Below are 21113 nucleotides of genomic sequence, written 5' to 3'. Positions count from 1 at the left end.
CAAACTGCTTGAAGACTAAAGGAAATATTTCTGCTAATTCAATACTTTAAATCTTCGTGGTTGCCCAATGTATATCCACATAACCTCACTTTTGCACTGTGATCACTGTTTTGAGCACTTTACATTGGCTGGCATGATGGAATGAGACTTTTATATATGCTTAATCTCACATAATTACATAGTATAAATAAATACTATAATTGTAGAGTGAAATATTATCACCTTGTTTTCATTCAGTGTGTTCTGGGAGATGGATCTTCCCTACCAAACAATTTAAAAATCCTCTTAAATGAGTCTAGAAGTCTACCCCAAAATGTCCTCCATTTAAAAATTACCAGGACTATCCTGGAACTGTGTCTTTAATCACTTGTTGCTGTCTAAGATAGTTAACCCTAGTGGTGATCCTCTAATAACAGAATCGGATTGTGTGCCCAAGACCTTCAGGAGTATTTTTCCCGGAGCGGCAGATGGCATCCAGTCCCATTAACGTTATTTCAGATATTTTAAAGCACTGACCTAGATCTACAGTAGAATACAGTATACTGCAATGGGGGATGAATCATCGCACAAGTCATATGGAGTAATGTATAAGCAAAGGCGGCTGAAATGCAATCCTAAAGTGGGTACAAAGAACATGTATAAAAATGGTGTCGTTTTGCATAAGCAAATCTGGATTGGAAATTAAAGAATAAAAGTGCAACTAGTGACCAATTTGTTGGAAAAATAGTCTGGTTTCTAGGAATGGATTCACTTATACATCATACAGTAGATTTTGATTAGGTTGTGTGATATCATGAAGTGTTGCAGGGATCCATCCTTGTCGTTTGGTCTACTTAATGTTTTCTTTACCTGTGACTGGGTGTGAACTTGTTTATCACTGAGTATTGTACTCTTACATGTCTGTCTTTGACCTGGTTGGGCGGTGGACCTTACATTAAAATCCAGAAGGTTGGGCTTTATTTTCCCCCTCCTAGAGATAGATGCTTAATATCTCGGTGCTATGGTTGAAGGATGTGGTGAAGCCCATACTGTATTAAACCTAAAATTCTGAAATCCTACTGGGGCATAGTGTACATTCTCTAAGTTATTTTAAAGAAGACTGCAAACAGCATGGTCTGTGTATGTTTGCTTCTTGTTTGAGAGGAAACATTACACCCATCGTATTCTGTTGGCTTTCAGAGCTGTTGACGTTTTGGAGTAAAGTAGTAGTTTTGCAGAGGTTAAACCTTCAATGAAAATGCATAGTGGTTTGTGGAAGCTATCAAAACCCTGAGAGGAAATTTGTTGCTAATTAAATTATTTTGTATCTGGTGGGACGGGGAACATGATGGTGATGCCTTCAGTCCCCCTTACTGGTCGCTATCGCCATGGAGCGGTTGGCGGCTTCTGCTGGGTCTGGGCATATGTACATGTATAGGGGTTTACATATTAGCAGAGGAGACATCCCCATTGAATAGCACTCTATTGGGCTGACTGGCTCTTCTTATTGCGCAATACGGAGGAGGACTTGCGGGGATTCCAATTTATGCTGGAGGAGTTTGGTCTATTGTTTGGCTCAAAAGTTGATTGGCAGAAGTCCAGGCTCTGTCCTGTTGCTCACAGCAATGATCCCCGGAAGGACTGACCCAATTGCAATGGTAACCTTTATATTTGGCTTACCTCTGGGCTAGGGTCTATCATGATCGTGCTGACCTATTGGGCGGAAATATAGGACATGATATCAGATCCCTGAGATCTTCTATAGGTTTCTGGAAGACACTGCCGCGTTCGGTGGCAGACAAAATAGCGTTTCTTCTATATTTCTTTAATACGCTTCCTGTATGGGTCCCGAAAGCAATATTCAAAGAGCTTCATTCTTTGATCACTGCGTTTATTTGGGGGCGGGGGGGGGGGGGGGGCGCGAGATGCAGGTTGGTGGCGCTAGCAATAATGCAATACACAACAAAGGCTGGTGGGTTGGTGCTCCCTTATTTTGTGACCGATTACATAGCAGCCTAAATGCAATTGCTGGTTCTGGGCCTGGCACACAGATCTGATCTGAAATGGACCCCTTTGTGCCACCACTGTCCGACTTCCTTAAATTGTTTCTCAGTGCGCCGGTTGTCCACAAATGAGTCCCAGGAGTTGCAAGTATTAACTAAGTGCAGGAGTAGAAACTTAATGAAAATATGTACTAAAATTGCATACTCCCCAGAACTACCTCTGGGACTTGTGAGGGCACTTCCGAATGTCAGAAGCTGGCGAGGCCTTGATCTCAGGGTTGTGGCAGGGGCGTCTAATATGGGATCCCTTTTTAGGGATTCGGAACTACTCCCATTTGAGAAATTCAGTGCCGAATTCGACATGCCTAGGGGACATTTTTTACTGCACAGAGCACTCGATAGCAGTGAAGAAACACTGGGGCTCAGGAACTGCTGAATCTCATCCGTTGCAGAGTCTGAAATCTATAGCTCTTTCAGCAGACAGTCAAGACTGTATCCTGCTTATACAGAGCGTTGCATGCTGATCCACAACAGACATTGGAAAAGTTCTAGGTGCGAAGACGATTTTCCCTATTGCTGCTAAGGACTGAGACAACCTCCTAGCAGAACGCCCAGGGTCTCTAGTAAAGCACATTTCAAGCCCATTAATTATGTTTTTCATAGGTCTTACTTGACCCCAGAGCGCATTGGTCGATATGTCCCCGATTCCACATGCGGAGTAAAGAAACGATAAAATGGACGGGCTGAGAGGTGAGGATACTTTTAAGAGAAGCCCGACGTGGAATAGGAAAGATTGATCTAGCCCAGGTCTGGAGAACCATGGTGGTATCCTGTCTATTCCAGAGCCAGATACACCTGTGTGTGCTGTGGGGTTGCCATGATTATTTTTAATTTATGATCTACCACTCGCCCAGGCCTGCATTGGACGCCTTCTGATACCTATTGGGAATTAGCGCATCCTTGTGGGGTGTCTTGCGTCGCCCTACCCAGCGTGCTGGAGCACGTCTTTAAATAACCTGCAGAATTTATGTAGCATTGTACTGACACACATGGGTGTTGGGGAGGGGTGGAATAATTGGCGTTTACATATCCGGATTGCTCTATCTACTTGTTGTAACTGCTAAGATCTTATCAAGCATATGACAATTGTAACTACTATGTTTGCTGTATGAAAAATAATAAAATCTAAAAAAAGTTTTAATACATTCTGTGAAGTCGTAACATTTCATGTAATATGGGAGCATGATTTGACACATTTTAATCACATTTTCCTGATGGTGTTTGTTATAACAGACCAAAATAATTGGCTACTTTTTGGACTGCATTCTGAAACCCCTGTTAATGCCATCTGAAATGTATGATTCAATTGGCATTGTTTTCTTTAGAGAATATCCTGTTAATCTTTCAGGATGCATTAGAAATGACCATAACACATTTTCCTCGTTAATCCTGTCTAATGGATAGTCTTATTTTTTTTTTTTAGAAAAAGGTTGCCCCAGTTGCAGCATTAAAATCCAACCAGGGGGACAATGCACGGGCAGCAGCCCGAAACAGGCTTGCTGCAATCAAGGCTGCGATGAAAAATAAAATGAAGCATGAAGATGTATTGCCTGAAACATCAGAGACTCAAGCAGCAAAAGATTCAAATACAGTTGTGTTTGATGCTGGGTTTTTTAAAGTTGAGAGTCCAGCAAAATCCATTCAACGTAAGCAAATCAATTTCTGCTGCAAAATGTGTTCGCTCACTTAAATTTTATGTTATGTTTTTATACCAGTGGATAACTGTTTTGCAGTTTGGTTAAATGTTTTCAGGCTGTATTGCATACGTCTGGCAAGTTGGAGACCTGCATTGCTTACTACTATGTGGGACATAAGTTCAGTTTTTAGGCAGTGTTGCACTCAAAGTCGGCAAGTAGCCCAGCTCTATTTTGTGCCCAACTCCTTTATAGTGGTCTTGTGGGAGACCCTGGGCAATTAATCACACTGCCCTTGCTGTTGAAAGAGTGGTGCAATAGAACGCACAGCAGGTATCTAACCCACAACCTTGCATTTACTAAAATCCTGGTTTATCACTACCTTCTTTTACTCCCTGCTGAGGATCAGGAATGATGCTTAAAATGTTTTGCCTTTCCCAATGCAAGTTCTGATGCTTGAATTCGCTTTGTATCTGCACCCATTTTCCACTGCACCTAAATTACATAGGGGCAATTCTACAAAAGTTTATTAACCCCTTCCATGCTCATGACGAGCTCAGCTTGTCATGCAGTACACTGGTCATGTGCTCATGACTAGCTGAGCTCGTCATGAATAATGGGGAAAATCACTTTTCAGCACAGGAGGGGAAACGTCTTAGCAGTCATGTGATTAAAATGCTACAGGATCTAAAGCTGTCCAATTTCTGAGGCTCATGCTAACAAAATTCCAGCCTAATGCTTCGAGTTTTGTAATCTGGTAAGCTTCAGTCTGTTCTGCTGGTGGGTTTGTTGTCCCTCTTCCAAAGTGTTCCATCTATAGAAATATAGTTATTGATGGGAAGCCTTTTGGTAGTGATGCACATAAATTCGAAATTACTTTAATCCCACATTGATGAATTGGTTCTTTCGTCAGCAAGAGAACTACTTGATCATATGGGAGAAGTGGTGAAACCACTGGGTATGCCAAAATGTTTAGTGGTCCCGATTTCACGACTACACAAGCCCACTCCTAGTGTGGCTCGAAGCACAAACTTTATGGAGCAAGACCATGTTCTAGTAGTAATGAAGTAGGTAATTTAAGTCCTTTGGTGGAAGTCTGATCCAGCTAAGGTTTTGTTGAACCACGGACTCGGAGGACAATCAACAAATGTGTCCCTGTGAGGACTGGTAGTCCGTGTCGACCAGCAACGGGTAAAAGGTTGAACCCTGAGGTTACTTTTCACATAAGTGTTAAAATGTATAACTATTAGCTTTACCATTACGTCCTTTGACCACTTCATTGCAGACCAGTTAGTGCAGGTCGGAGCAGATAGCAAAAAGAAGTGATAGAATTGCTGACTTTGGAATTTTGAGACCTAGGAGGCAATCCCTACTTCACACTTTACCAAAATATTTGTTTTCTACAAAACCAAGTGTTTTTTCCCTGAAATGTATGTAAAAACTTAAAGCAAAGCGTACCGCAACCGTGTTTGGCAAACTTAACACTAAGGCTTGAGGCTTTCGGACCCTAATAGTCTCACTTCCAACCACCTAATTACAATCTAGGCGGTTGAAAGTGAAACCGGACGGTCATTCTGGCAGGATTCCAACGGGCTCAAGGAGCCTGTCGGGCAGTCTGGCACATAATCCCTAAAGACGGTGTTTCCATCATAGGGATTACGATGCATGGTTTCCAACAGGCTTTTCATGCAGGGCTTTCCGACATGGAAAGTCTGTCAGAAACCGAGTTTAGTTGTTGGGGGGGGGGGGGGGGGGAGGGGGGGGGGGGCACCTATGAACTCTCCCTGTTAATCTCTGCTCCGTGTGGCAGGCACCTTGAAACAGAATCTCCACTATGTGAGCTTGTGCTACGGCTGGTTTATGGCCGTAGTACAAGCTCCTATAGAGAAATGGGAGTATGCTACCGCACCATGTGCAGTTGCATTTTAATTGCGGTGTCAGTCCCGAGACCGCAATGGTGTCGGTTGGAGGCAACTCCGATGGACATTGTTATCGAGCCCGAAGTGTAACTCTACAACAAATGTGCTCAAAGTAAACCGGATGCAAAATTAAATACTTTCAGGTTTTAGGCGAGCATGTTCAGAACATGGCATTTCCACATAATGGAAAACACGGGAAGCGGTATCCTACTTGAGCTATCCAGTTACATGTACATTTCTATATTTTTCATAGAAGCTTGTCAGAGTTAATGTGCTGTTCTACATTTTGTGCTGATCTATTTAACAGGTTCATCATCGAAAGTCCGCAAGAGCAGCTTGTCGCAAAGTATTGGTGCAAAACTGGAAGGCTCTGTATCAAAAGTTCCAGACTTGCACAGTATTGAGCCAGTCTGCTTCTCCAGTGGCCCGCCTGAACACTTGTCCGAAACAGAAATCTCTCCAAATCCACTGCTGAATACTGTTAAGAAGGTTCTGTTTGGCAGCAACGACAATTTGCAAAGGTAGCACTAATAACCAGTTCTTATGACAAATTTTTAATTACGCGTTTTAGATTAAATACATTTCATTATTTGGCCCTCCTGCTGGTTTTATATTGAATATAGAAGATAGCGGACCCTGCGGCTGCGACAATAGGTCTCCACAGGATACCCTACATTTCGTCCTACTTTGCCAGTTTTATGCATATCCCAGAAAAATGTTCCTGAAGAGCCTTTTAAGAAGTTAGATTTAGACGAGCATGTGTAGCCTTGTTGTTCATACAACTGTCATCAGATGTTTTTATACTTTTCTGTATCTCCCAATTTTTTAAGAGCTGCTTTATAGTTAAGAACCACAAAGGGTGTTTGAAACCTAGATGAATTTTTGCCACTTTGCACCAAGATTTGCTGCTGTATAAGTATTAGCTGAATATCTTGCTGTTTTTTTAATTTAAAATTTGTATCACAAGTAGTTGAATGCACTATGATATTATGGATAATGGCAGTGCATGTACATGGTCCTTGTCTGGTATGTGGTAAAGTTTCTAGAGACTTCTTTGCTTGATGTTGTATTTTACAAATATGAATATTTTATGGTATTTTATGCCAAATAAATATTATCATAAATGTAGCACTTGACTATGCAGGGAGGTGAGGGCTGATCTCCTACACATGTTTTGGGGCTACCCCAGGGTGGGGTAATACTGGAGAGGCGTGGCCACTCTGCTACACAAGAGCACCAACCGAGAGCTACCCTTCACTTGGCCCACATTCATATTGCACAAGTTCCGTAGAACCTCTAACACAAAGGTCACGTCCAGATTTATAGAGCTGGGGATGATAGTGGCCAAGCTACTGCTCAGTAAAAGATGGAAAGAGTCAGACCCACTGCACATACAGGCCTGGCGTCACGCCATGCTTGCGTGGGCCAAAACAAAGAGCCTCGCTATTAAGCGCGAGGAGACGGTTGGGCTGTGTAAGGTTCCCATCGCTGCATACTGGGATACAATCTACCTCGCACTGGAATGCAATTCTGGCCACGGACCTCACAGGCATGCCAGCCCTTGACAGCTCTTAACCACGTGGGCGACCATAACTTATGCGCCGCACCGGTCCTCTCTTAGTAGACACAAACTGCCTGCAACACCCAGCTGACATGCCCTCTAGGTATGGGCAATAGTCTGTCGCTGTCAAGCACGAGAGCTATAAGTCTTGTCATATAGGGCAGGGGGAAAATAAAGGGAGGGAGGTTACGGGCTATATGTTTGCTTGTTTGCACTGTGCACTCCATTACTTTTATTTTATCTTTGAATGCACAGTTCACTGTTTTCTACTAACAGTGGATCTTTTATTGACACCTCCTCACAGATGAACGCCAGTATACTGCTGGCTATACTGGACCGTACCGCGCGTATGTGCGACTTCGGACAATCCTTCGCATTTGTACCCCAGAAGATACTTAATGTGCAGACAGTGATGTGGTTACTTTGCCTTCTTACTCCTCTCCCTCCTTTGTCCTTCACCGTCTGCCTATCCCTTAACAAAGGCCACGTATGTACCTGTCAACCGCATTCCTGAACACATTGTGTACAGCTGCTAAAGTGAGCTGTTATGATCTGTGACACCACTGAACCCTATATGATGACGCCCAAAAATGCCTATCGTCACATGTAACCCAAGCTGTACTAACACACACCAATAAAACAGATAAAGAAAATAAAGGTAGCACTAAATATTGATCTTAAAATAAAGTTCCAACATTTGCTAATGATTCCATAATTCCTCCCACGTTGTCCCATGGCCAAACGCTCTGCTAAAAATGTTGTGCTTTATCATGTCCACCTCTTGGTCGTTGAGTAAGCATGTAATTGTGCTTTGAGACCTGGACAATACCTTGTCTGTTGGTGCTCTCTCCTGGAGTTTAGACTCTTTCGCTTCCAGATGACTGTTCGAGATCAACTTATGTACATGTTTTGTATCCATTTTTAACCACTGGACTATTGACCACCTTGTACTTCACCAAATCTTTAGAAGGAAGGAACATCCCAGTTACTGTTCTACCTTCCCTCTCCTTAAGTGACTGATGAGATAGCCATCTGTTCTACCTCACACTCGCCAAACACTAACTTAGTTTTACTTAGTCTCTCTCCCGGGCTATAGTCAAAATTTTAATGGTTTGAATGAAATATTAATTGAATGTATTACTTCCTATACCCATGTGGATTTAGTTTTCTTCACATACCGCACTTTATTAACACTTTGCACTTTTACTCAATCCCTTCAGGTACTCACAATGAGCACATTCTTGACTTAATCACTGGCTTCGAAGCCAGCACATTATCTACTGAAATATACCCTTCTGTAGTAAGGATCTCTGTTAGTCATAATCTAGTGAATAGTCCAGCCCATGTGCGTGGACCCTGGAGCAATCAAAAATCTCTTAAGCTGTCTTCCTTGCAATCCTGCATAGACACTTAAGAGAAAATCAAAGACAAATAATGCAGCCTATAAATACAAGGCTTCGCTGGCCAGTACTTCAACTTAAAGTGAAAAGGATAGCAAAATAAAATCAAATTTTAAACACATTGCCAAGTTTCACCCATAGAGAAACTTCCCTTCACCAAAATCCTTGAAATGATAGTGGAAGGGTTGGACAGACAAGCCCCCATAGGCTGCCATTATGTGTCTGGAAAAGGGATATTGTGCCTTTAAGGAACTCTCCAGAGACCCTCGGTATCCCAGGATGAACAGCCAAAGTCCTTTTACTTTGTTTTTTTTAAAGTTGTATAAAGCAAGGCCTGTAGCATACAGTACATTATCATTTTCTCCACCGGGGAGGAGGGGGGGCGCTTATGACTAACAGATACCCCTACTACAGAACTGGAGTTACAAGTAAGAAACTACTCCTTCTGTAGTAAGGGATCTCTGTGTATAGTCATAATCTAGTGAATAGAATGTCAAGACCATTCCAACAATCAATCCGGCGGTGGAGGAAAAAGACAACACCACTACTGTGCAAACAGATTTCTCAACGAAGCCTGCCCAACATGAGCATCTGCCCTGGCATCAGAGTCCAGACAGTAGTGCTTAGCAAAGGTATGGACCGACTTCCAAGTGGCAGCCCTGCAGATATCTGCAATGGGAACATTACGTAGCAAAGCCGTTGTCGCTGCTTTGCCCCTGGTAGAATGAGCCCTAGGCTTACCCCCTAAGGTCGTTAGCTTTCTGATAACATAACTGGATACAGGACACAACTCACCTCGTGATAGACTGTTTTGAGGTGCAAGACCAGTCCTGACCGACCCATAATTGACTAACAATTTGTCTGATCTACGAATGCCCTTGGTAATATCCAAGTAGAATTTCTGACATCCAGGGAATGTAGAGACATTTCCGCTGGAGTGGAAGGATTTTGGAAAAACGTAGGTAAAGTTATAATCTGACATGGAAATCAGAAATCACCTTAGGAAGTAACTTAATGTGAGTACGAATCACAACCTTAGCATCATGAAATACAGTAAAAGGTTCTTGGCAACACAATGCCCGAATTTCACTCACCCTGCGGGCCGATGTAATGGCCACGAGGAAAGCCGCCTTCCACGACAAGTGCTACAGTGAAGCCTTATGAATAGGTTCAAAAGGTTCCTTCATTAACCTGGACAGCACCACATTCAGCTTCCATGAAGGCTAAGGACTCTGATCAGGAGGAAACACTTTCTTCAATCCTTCCAAAAAATCTTTAATCACAGGGATCTGGAAGAAGGATGTCTGTGAAGGGCATTTCCCGTTCGCAGTTAATGCTGCGAGGTGAACCTTAATAGAATAACAAGCATTTGCAATGCAATAGGTCTCGCATTTACTAGAGTTTGAGCTATTGGCATTGTAGATTACAATGCCTTTTATTAATGTGTTTTTTAAAAAATAAATAAAAGGCATTGTCATTTACAATGACAATAGCATAAACTCCCGCAAAAGCGAGACCTATTGGCTATGCCAATGCTTGTTCTTGTTCGTCATAAATCCATTTTCTCACAGATAACGTCACGCAGATCTTCGAGGGGTGTTTGCACACCGGGAACGTGGTCCTGGGGTACCTTATGCGCGGGTGCTGGCGGCTGCTGACAAACCTGGGTGCCCGCTGGGACTGAGCATCGGTGGGATGCTGAGGGGCCGTTGAAGGCGCAGTTTTTTGCTGGTTCTCCCTAAGCCATTAATTCCACTTACAACTGCAACAGCTGCTGAGACTTGTCCACTCACAACTTAAAAAAAATATGCAAAAAAAGGAAAGGCCTTGTAATAAAATGTGTTTAGTGCGCTGACGTCGGCATGGTGCCATGACACTGACACCACCCCAGACAGGACTTTTTGTATCCAGATAGGCAGGGCTGAAAGGAATGGGACATTCCTGGGGTACCCAAGGTGTCCCTGTGCATACCCCGGTTCAAACCAGTTGCTGGGGCACCCCAGCCCCAGCTCTGGCGTGAAACCTGACAAAGGATAGGGGGTGTAACCACCCCTCTTCCTGGTCCCACTCACGGGAGGGACCTAGTCGCTAGTACAGCCCCCTTTAGCAGAAAAAAGGTAGGAGCCAGTCCCATTCCAGATTAGATTATCCTGAACAACTCTACAAAGAAGAAACTCTCGACTTCGACGTTCTGCTCCACAGAAGACTGAAGAAATCTCCCTTGTGGCCAAGGAGTGACCACCCTGCATCCGCAGGCACCATCAAGCTTCCTAGCGGTTCACTTTGTCGTCCTTCCTGGCAGAACCAGACTTCAGAGCCCGACGAGACCCGGACTTCCAGACCTCTCCGACCTCAACTCACATCTGCAGCACAGCTGCGGTCCGTGGTTGCGACAAAACACGTGGGACCGGCCATCTTGAAGAAACAGCACATCTGAAAGAGACACGTTAGTGATATATTCCTTACCTTAGAATATCCCCAGGCGTCAGACTGGATCGGGAAACTTTTGCGTAGCAGTACCCTTGCACGTCGGTAGGCGTCGTCTGCGGCTCCGCGTCCGTCGTGGGCGCCGTGATGACGTAGTCTTGAGTACTTAGACGCCGCCTCCGTGTGCTGACGTCAGTTCTTCTCTTTTTTTTGCGCCAGCAAGCGCAGATCTGGAAAAAGCAGTAACCCGTAGTCAATTTTTGGCTAACTTTTTTGGATCATTTTTGATAATTTCTCGAAGTCTTGCGATGCGGCTGGGGGTTCGGGTGACACCCCCCACGCGGCTCCCTCCACACCCTCCGGTCCCTGGGCGAGACGCGACGCCGGAGATCGAGCGCTTCCTCATGGCTCCTCCGGGCTCCACGGCGCCTTCAGGCCCAGCGGATTCATCTGGGGCCCCCAGCCGGTCGGGGGCTTTGGCCCCGACGCCGCCTTCGGGCCCAGCGCCACGGGGCCCCACAGTCCCGACCGCCTTTGGGCCCGGTGCCGCGGGACCCCACTGGACCTTCTCTGGGATCTGGATCGTTGGCGGTGGACCTTACAACACCCCTACCCCCCAAGCCCCCCCGCCCGACCCCCCCCCCCCCCCCCCCCCCCCCCCAACCGCTGCCTCCCCCGATGCCTCCTTCGCTCCGGTTCCGACGTCGGAACAGCGCCGCTGGGTGCTGCTTTCGACGGCGTTTTGAAATTTTCACTTTTATGAACTGGCCCCATTGATTGAAAACCCTGAGTATCAGGAGATGGGTGATGAGGAGGATTGGGAGGGGTCTGAGGACCCTCTGACCCGAGAGTGTCAGTCTCGAGAGGACTTGACAGGGGAACTTGGGGAGGCCAGTGGCCTGGACACCTCTCCATACACTGGCTTTGTCTCCCCTCCTACCGTGGCTTCGGAGGAGGGTGCAACCTATAGTGTGGTGTTGAGGAGGGCTGCCAAGTCCTTGGGCCTTGAGCTCCCCGTCGCGGCCGTGAGGACTAACCTCCTCACTGAGGTCCTTAAACCGCAGTCAAGCTCGGCCGAGACTCTGCTGCCCTTTAATGAGGCCTTGACCGACGTTCTTTTGGGCACTTGGTCAAGGCCCGCTACGGGTTCGCCCGTAGATAGGAACGTGGCCAGACGCCACCGCCCGGCCCTGGGTGACCCATGTTTCCTGTCCACCCACCCCACCCCCGAGTGTCTGGTCATCCAGGCCTCCAATTCCCAGACCCCATTCTCGTCGGCTACGCCGGACAGGGAATCCAAGAGGTAGAGCAGTACGGAAAAAAGATCTTCTCCTCCCTTAGTGTGGGACTGCGGTCTTCCAACACCGCATGCCTCTTGGGCAGCTACACCCACTCTCTGTGGGAGACGGTTGCCGAAGTGCTGCCAGAGTGTCCGTTGGAGGTACGGGCCAAACTCGGCCAAGCCCTTGTGGTGGGTGGGGATGTAGCCAAATATTCTATCCGGTGTGGGCTGGACACCACCGACTCACTAGGTAGAGCGATGGCAACGACAGTGGCAGTTAGACGCCACACCTGGTTGAGGTCCGCCAACTTTTCGGCAGATGTCCAAAACACTCTGATGTACATTCCGTTTGAGCACTTTCAGTTTACCATGCTCCCCTTCGGCCTTACCAGCGCCCCTCGGGTTTTCACGAAAGTGATGGCGGTGGTCGCAGCTCATCTGCGCAGTTTAGGGGTGTCGGTCTTCCCCAGTTTAGGGGTGTCAGTCTTCCCCTATCTCGACAACTGGTTGTTGAAGGCTAGCTCGCCCCTGACAGTCTTCAGCCACCTCCAGACTACGGCCGACCTCCTGCACCTGCTGGGGTTCTCCATCAATGTAACACCTGTGTCCCTCTCAGAAGCTCCTCTTCATCGTAGCAGTTCTAGACTCTGCGAAGTTTCGGGTTTATCCTCCCGAACAGCGGGTTCGGGATATTCAGGCTCTGATTCCGATCTTTCAGCCTTTATCCCGAGGCTCGGTCAGGTTGACGCTGCAGCTTCTGGGGCTGATGGCCTCCTGCATTCTTCTGGTGCATCACGCCAGGTGGCGGATGCGGGCTCTGCAGTGGGACCTGAAGTTTCAGTGGGCCCAGCATCAGGGCAACTTGTCTGACCATGTCTTGATCTCGGAGGGCACTGCAAGACAGTTGCAGTGGTGGCTCAGGGACCGCGATTGGGTCAGCGGCAGATCCCTCTCCCTACCCCAACCAGAGCACGTAGTTGTGACGGACACGTCCCTCCTGGGCTGGGGGGGTGTGGGGGGGCCACATGTGAGAGGCGTAGATCAGATGCCTCTGGTCTCCGGCGGAGTCCCGGCTCCACATCAACCTTCTGGAGCTAAGGGCGAACCGACTTGCACTGAAAGCATTCCTATCCTCTGTCCGGGAGAGTGCAGTGCAGGTGTTCACGGACAACACCACCGCCATGTGGTACTCCAACAAACCGGGTGGGGTGGGGTCATGGACCCTGTGCCAGGAGGCTCTGCGCCTCTGGCAGTGGCTGGAACATCAGGGCGTGACCCTGGTGGTTCAACACCTGGCATGTTCCCTGAACGCCAGGGCGGACGAACTCTTTTGTCGGTGCATGATGGATAACAAATGGCGAATGAACTCTGACGTGGCGCAAGACCTCTTTCAGCAGTGGGGAGAGCCTTGGTTAGATCTATTCGCCATAGAAGAGAGCGCACAGTGTCATCAGTTCTGCACGTTGGAATTTGCAAGGCGGCACTCGCTCAGACGCTTTTCGTCGCGAGTGGAGTTGCAGTCTGTTGTACGCCTTTCCGCCTATACCACTTCTGCCCAGAGTGCTGAAGATCCGACGCGACCGGCCCCAAGTCATCCTTGTGGCTCCGGACTGGGCACGAAGATACTGGTATCCCGAGCTACTCAGCATGTCAGTCGATTCCCCCGATTAGTCTGCTTCTTCGGGAGGTCCTTCTGTCGAAGCAGCAGGGGACGGTCCTCCACCCGACCCTGTCAAGCCTCCAACTCCATGCGTGGAGATTGAGCAGTGACAGTTGAGGCCATTTGACTTGCCTCCTGAAGTCTGTGATGTTGTTCTGGCAGCCAGGCGTCCCTCCACAAAATCGGTATACGCCTGCAGGTGGAACAAATGTGAGGCATGGTGCACAGCAAAGGCTGTGGATCCACTCTCTGCCCCTCTTTCTGAGGTTCTCCTCTTTCTTCTTTCTCTTGCCCAGCAGGGCTCTGCTCTGGGCACTGTCAAGGGCTCCCTCTCTGCTATTTCCGCCTTTCTAATGCTACCTGATCAGCCCTCTTTGTTCAAGTCCCCAGTTGTAAATGTTCTTGAACGGCATCATTCATATGTTTCCACCTGTTCCTTTCGTGATGCCCCATTGGGACTTGAACATTGTTCTGACTTATCTGATGTGTGCTCCCTTCGAGCCACTTCATAACTGTCCTCTTCGTCTTCTCACTCTTAAGACTGCATTCCTGGTTGCCATCACTTCTGCCAGGAGAGTGAGTGAGCTCCAGGCTCTTTCTTCACAACCTCCTTTACTTTCTGTCCATCCGGACAAAGTTGTGTTGCGGACACTACCTTCTTTCCTGCCCAAGGTAGTCACAGCCTTCCACATCGGACAGTTCATCACCATGCCTACCTTCTTTCCGCCTCCACATCCCTCGGAAGAGGAAGAGCGGCTCCACCGTCTGGACCCAAAACGTGCGCGCTCATACTATCTGGATCGCACACACCAGTTACAGGTGGATGACCAACTCTTTGTTGGTTACGTGGGCGCTAAGAAAGGACGGGCGGTGCACAAGTGAACCATTTCTTGGTATGTTCGTCTTGTTAATCAAGTCATGCTATTCTTTGGCTTAAAAAGAGCCTCCTGTTGGGCTGAGGGCCCATTCCACTCTGGCCTCGGCGGCTACTACTGCCCTGGGACGGGGAGTCCCCTTGCAGGACATCTGTCAGGCTGCATCGTGTGCCTTGCGGCACACGTTTGCTAGACACCACTGCCTTGACAGCCAAGTCCGGAGAGATGGCTTCTTTGGCCGTTCTGTTCTCCAGGACTTTCTGGTGTGATCATTGGTTTGCAGACCCACCACCGGGGTTGGTATTGCTGGGGTATCTATTCTAAGGTGAGGAATCTAATCTGTTTCTTTCAGATGCACAAGTTACTTACCTTCGGTAACGATATATCTGTAAGAAACAGCAGTTAGTATTAGATTCCTTACTGCCCCACCCATCCTACCTGTTCTGTGAACCGATATCTAGGGTTAAGGTAATCCCTTTCAGGGCCCTAGTTTCATGGCGCCAGTGTTGGTTTTTATCATGGCTCTGCGTTTCTGGTGCGCAAAAGCCGTGTATAAGAACGGACGTCAGCGCGCGAGGGCGGCGTCTAAGTACTCCGGCGACGTCATCCCGGCGCCGACGACTGAGGTGGAGCCGCAGACTACGCCTACCGACCTGCTACACAAAAATTTCCGGATCCAGACTGACACCTGGGGATATTCTAAGGTAAGGAATCTAATACTAACTACTGTGTCTTACAGATATATTGTTACCGAAGGTAAGTAACTTGTGCATCTGGGCTACAGTAACTAAGAAAAACATAGTTGCACTTAACAGCAATATCTAAAATAATCGATATGTAAATAACTATTCATCACCACCAGAGTGTGGACCAAATGATAAAAAGAAGAAAAATGAACCAATAATCACGAGTTTCACTAAGTGGAAAAGACACATTTAAATCCAGGATGTGAAAAAGACCAAATGAGTCTAAATTTCAAACCACAGCGATGTCGCAGAGAAAGCTAGAAGGCATCTGTGCTACAATATTACCAATATGACATGCTACCAAGACAATTAAAAGCAAGCCCTATGGTAGTCTCACACAAGAGAAGGACTGTCGGGTGACTGATATCCCACTCCCGGCATAATCCAAGATATAACACAAAGAATGTCACTCACCAAGAGCAAATCTTTGCGAATACACTCACCACATTCCAGGTATGACCTGTGTGTGGTCCCATTCAACATGGGGCTAAAAAAGATAAGCAGAAAAGGGAGAGGAAACAAATGTTCGTACATTTTTAGTCAACTCTGTTGCTATTGGGGGTAATGTCCAACGATTCCTACAGAAGGAGGTCTCAATTAAATTAACAGACCATCCCAATACAGTAATTAATTGATATAGACCAATTTACCTAAAAGAATTATATTTCTCCCATATAAATCAAGTATCCTTCAGTAGTTTGGCATAATATATAGAAAAGAAAGAAAAATTGCAGATAAGAGTTTCTTCATAAGTTACAATACCACATGTCTGAGACCCACAGTCTGCATTATGGCACAAGAAATATTGAGTTCTAGCTTTTATAATCCTAATCTACTATTCCATTAAGTCAATGTAACCTTTTTCTGAAGTGTGAAACCCAATCACCGCGAAACAAAGATTATTTAGGACCAGAAATAAGGTTACAGCATAAGGGACTAATAATAGCTCCTGCAAAGTAAAATATGATTAATTTAGAAGGCCAAAATCCTAGGCAATCAAAATAATTCGGGCAAAGTAAATCAGACCTATAATCAAAGACCTAATAACAAAGGCCCCAATTCAATACATCTCATATATTCACAAATTCAAATTGAAACGAGAAAACAGGGGTGGAAGACATTAAATGTTCCATCGCCTTTGACAAAGTAGGCGCACCCAAACCTAATCACTGAAAAACATAGTTGTTAGGGCCAGGAATAAGGTTAACTCAAAGGGAACTATGCAAAATGAAGTATATTCAATTCTGAAAGCAAAAATCAAAACAACTGTTTAGACAAACAGAATGGGTGACAGCTATAATTACGCACCGAGTGAACAGAATCCCAATTTGATATATATCACATGTTCGCCAGATCAATTTGAAACGATAAGAAGGGCGGAAGGAACATTAAACAAAGTCCCACACCTTTAGCGAGATACCTGCACCCAAATCAAAAAACGATTTGTTTGCCAGGAGCAGCGTATGATATGCCAATAGTCTTTAGGGCAGTTGTGGATGAACCTCAATCTGAGGTATGAGTAAAGAAGCATTTTATCAATTTAGCAGCAGAACAGTATATGTGCCTAGTGTAGTTGCAAAGCCCATTTGGCGGTCGTAAACAATATGGTCATAATCCATGAAAGCAAACAACACAAAATTAAGAGAACAGAAGTTAAATCAAAGGCCAGCAATTAAACCCAAAGACTAGCTCCATCTAGTTCCGGCGATGGATCTTACCAGGTCACGGAGAGTACTCCAGTCATCCACTTCAGCGTAGGAAAGTAACCCGAGCATGAAATACCACGGGTTTAGGTAGGTTGTCTTTTTTTAGCCCCATGTTGTATGGGACCACACGCATGCCATACCTGGAATGTGATGATTGTATTCGCAAAGATTTGCTCTTGGTGAGTGACCTATTCTTTGTTATCTCTTGGATTATGCCGGGAGTGGGATATCAGTCACCCGACGGTAGTCCTTCTCTTGTGTGAGACTACCATATGGCTTGCTTTTAATTGTCTTAGAAGCATGTCACATTGGTAATGTTATTGTAGCATAGATGCTTTCTATCTTTCTCTGTGACATCGCTGTGGTTTGAAATTTAGACTCATGTTGTCATCTTTTTCACATCCTGGATTTAATGCGTCTTTTCCTCTGGGTGAAACTCTGTTGATTATTAGTTCTTTTTTCTTCTTTGTATCTTTTGGTCCACACACACTAGTGGTGATGAATAGTTATTTACATATCGATTATTTTATATATTTAGATTTAGATATATAGAGGTTTTTTTCTGGTCTTGACCTGAGATGTGTGTATATATGTATATAGAGCTAACACTAATCACTGGTATATGCAGTAGACCTTTGTACGATCTACCATTCCTATGTGACTCTTAGAGTATATCCATTTGTATCTCTTCCCAGAGTGACTTTACATCTTGTACATTTGCAATTTTTTCTGTGTGTATCTTTTATGTAACGCATGTAATCCTAAGTCCTTATGTTTTTCAACTGGTTCTTATGTAAAGCGCTCTGACACCTTCAGGTAAAGTTTGCGCTATATAAAATCGCATTAAATTAAAAAAAATTAAAGTGCAACTGTATGTTTTCGTTCATTTCTGTTGCCCTGATGAAGTCGTCAGGTGATTGTTTCCCGAGACGAAACAAGTGTTGGCTGCATTTGGTGATGTTAATCATATCAACTCATCAACAAGAATCATTGTTTGAAATCTCTGCAACTGTGATGAGAACAAAAGAAAATAAAAAAAACTCTTTTTTGAACTTTCAACATTTGGATGTACATCTGGACTGCTTATTTCTGAATTGATTTATTCTAAATACTAATCTGTCCTTTGCTCGGGAACATTAATTTGTTTATTACCATAGCTAAAGCATCAGTTTCCACTGCTTAATGGGTCTTCTTGCTTGACATTATCCTCCTCTTAGACATGTAAAACATGTTAAACATTCGGTTTGATTCTACGATTGACTTTTAAAAAAAGGTTCAAGGTGTGCTGAATTCATCTGCCTGCTCTCTTAGGATGCTACACTCAAAGTAAACTGTAAATGTGCACCCCACTAATATAAACTGACCATTAAAGGGCTCAAACAGCTATTCTAAAGAGTAGAACTCTGAAGGCTGTTAACAGTGATGTTTTTATTATTTTTACTATTGAGGTTATCCTCCAATAACTTTAACAAGTTATCTCATTTGCTCAAAACAATTCTGTGTAGAGCTTTTTGTTTTTAGAATAATGTATAAAATTATCAAGCTGGTGCAAATAATTACTTTAACTCCAATCTTGTGATCAGCTCTAACTTTACACCCTGGGACAATGATCAGCTCTAACTTTACACCCTGGGAAAATTGAGATTTTTAACTAATCAACATGATCCTCCAGTTAAATTACATTGTAGACAGAGTTCTCGTTTCAATCCTATTCTATAGATTTGTCTAAATATTTTTGTGTGCATGATTATATTGAATGGGATATGCTCTTATCTGAAGTTAAGATTTGCTTTGTTTGCTGTTCCTTTTTAATAAGGAATATTGGTTTTATTCTAGTGTTTCAGGAGTGGATGGAGTGTGCCCAATGGTTGAAGAACTCGATCCTACCTCACTATCTTTTGTGAGTGATTCTTTACGATAATTTTTTTGTTTTTCACATATCGTTCACATAGAATTAAGATCTTTCTTACTCGATTAAAGCTACCTTCCCTTGCTCGCTGACATTACTCCCTCAATTTATTTTCTCCTCCAGAAAGCTGAGTCAGCCGATGTGGAGCAATTGCCTACCAATGTGATATGCACTCCAGGCCCTAATCAACCACAAAGGGGTGATTCAAAGCCTGCCACAGATTATCCAGAAGGAGACGTCATCGAATCTTTAGAGTATCCTAAGATGCAAGCTGATGTAATGTGCAGTCCACTCTCAACCAGTGTCACAATGACCGAAGAATCGGAAATGGTAGAGATTGAGAAACCAGGTAGGTTTGTGTTTTATAATATGGATCTGGGCTTTTAAATGGGATGGGAAATGTGGGGTTCTCTAAAATGGGTATGGTCGAAGTAATTGGGGGGCGGGGGGGTACGACTTAAATAAGTAAAACGAAATTTCTGTGATTCCTGTAGTGTGCCATGCGACCAGTATTGTGATTCCTCTGGCATGTCAATGCATCCATATCTAATGCAACAGCTGACTTGTATCTAAAACCAGTAAGGACTATTTGCTTTGTCTGAGGTTGTAGCTGTTGAAGATAAACTAGTAACAATGATTTTGTTGTAAATAATTAAAATATTAAAAATGTTAAAATGTTCAGTTTGAAAGACTGAATTAAACATTACTGAGGTGTGTGGAAGGGGTAGTGGCTTACGGTGTCTCAGGCACTCCTGTTATGTTTATACTGTTAGATATGTACACACTTATTTTCTCCATTTGTCATACAGAGCATTTAAAATATCTATATATCTATATATCTATATATCTAACAGTTTCACAAATCATACAGGGTAATGTAATCTGTGAGATATTTTGTCAGCATACATTACTGGTATAAAACACATTGTGTCAATGGTAGGATTTTCATTGTGTACAGTTTTTATACATTCTACTTAGTTTCACCTTGTGTCCATTCAAAGCTATGAAGACCAACTTTGCACTCATTTGGGAGTCTTGTCATGACTAGAAATACTCCGAACAGTAACTGTGTAAAGGAAGAACAGTGTGGGTTGAGTATAGTCACTGAATTTGTGCGGTGTGTAGGAGGGACTAGGTGAGTGCTACACTATCTGATTCACCTTTGGAGGGTTGGTGGAAAGGGCGAGGGAGACAGGGCAGAGAGGGCAGAGGAATCCCACCCCAACAATGTGTGGTCTGATGGTACTGCTCATTTCTACTGTTTTAGTAGTCCCAGTGCGTTCTATTCATGTAGGAGTACTCCTTAACCTTGTATAGATCCTTGCGAGTAGGCTTCCAGTCCCGACTGGTTGGGTGTGGCTGAGAGACTTGCCTTTTGCCCCATGTGATATCTCGAGCTCAGCTAAAATCCATTTGCCCAAATCTGGGAGCCAGGATTGAATGGGAAGTGCTTGTGGTAATTTCCAGTTCATAGCTAGTCTACTGTCATCACTAGTTCGAAATCGAAGATCTTATTGAGGGACTGCAGTGCTTCTGTGCGGTAAGTTATCCCCAAAAAGAAAGTGTGAACCATCCGTTGGCAAAGTGTGTTCTGAGGCTTCAATTAAAATCGCTGTCCAATGAGACGACCAGCTAGGACAAGACCACACCATATGTGTAAAGCCAGCTTCAGGGTCATGACAGCAGGCAAGAATCTTGGGTGTCCTTGGTACATCCTGCAAGTCTGTCTGTGACTGTCGAGAGTTCACCATCCCAGGAGGCTTGGAGCGTGGTAAGGGGGATCGCCCTGTCTTTAAGTATAGAGTTTTGCAGTGTGAATCGTTCTGGATTGACTGCTGTGCATTATTCCGCCATCTAGTGGTTGGGTCCGGAATTGTAGTAGTCTTTTTTTTTTTTTTTTTTTTGTGGCCCAGTTGGATGTCAACATACCAAAATTTGGTGTCCTTCGTGAC

The 21113-nt window shown here is 44.9% G+C and overlaps 1 protein-coding gene across 2 annotated transcripts in view; it reads left to right on the top strand.

Annotated features, from left to right (window-relative positions):
* Positions 1–21113, top strand: part of DLGAP5 (DLG associated protein 5) — a 206177-nt gene that overhangs the window by 151639 nt on the left and 33425 nt on the right. For both annotated transcript variants that reach the window (XM_086937441.1, XM_086937440.1), the window contains exons 14-17: positions 3466–3688; positions 5903–6116; positions 19089–19152; positions 19285–19510. In XM_086937441.1, coding sequence (XP_086793567.1) covers positions 3466–3688; positions 5903–6116; positions 19089–19152; positions 19285–19510 — 727 coding nt within the window. The remainder of the gene's footprint in view (positions 1–3465; positions 3689–5902; positions 6117–19088; positions 19153–19284; positions 19511–21113) is intronic.

Source organism: Lissotriton vulgaris, chromosome 9 (genome assembly GCF_964263255.1).
Source record: "Lissotriton vulgaris chromosome 9, aLisVul1.2, whole genome shotgun sequence".
NCBI classification, from domain to species: Eukaryota; Metazoa; Chordata; class Amphibia; order Caudata; family Salamandridae; genus Lissotriton; species Lissotriton vulgaris.
Note: the sequence above shows the minus strand (reverse complement) of the source record. Positions and strands in the feature narration are given on the sequence as shown.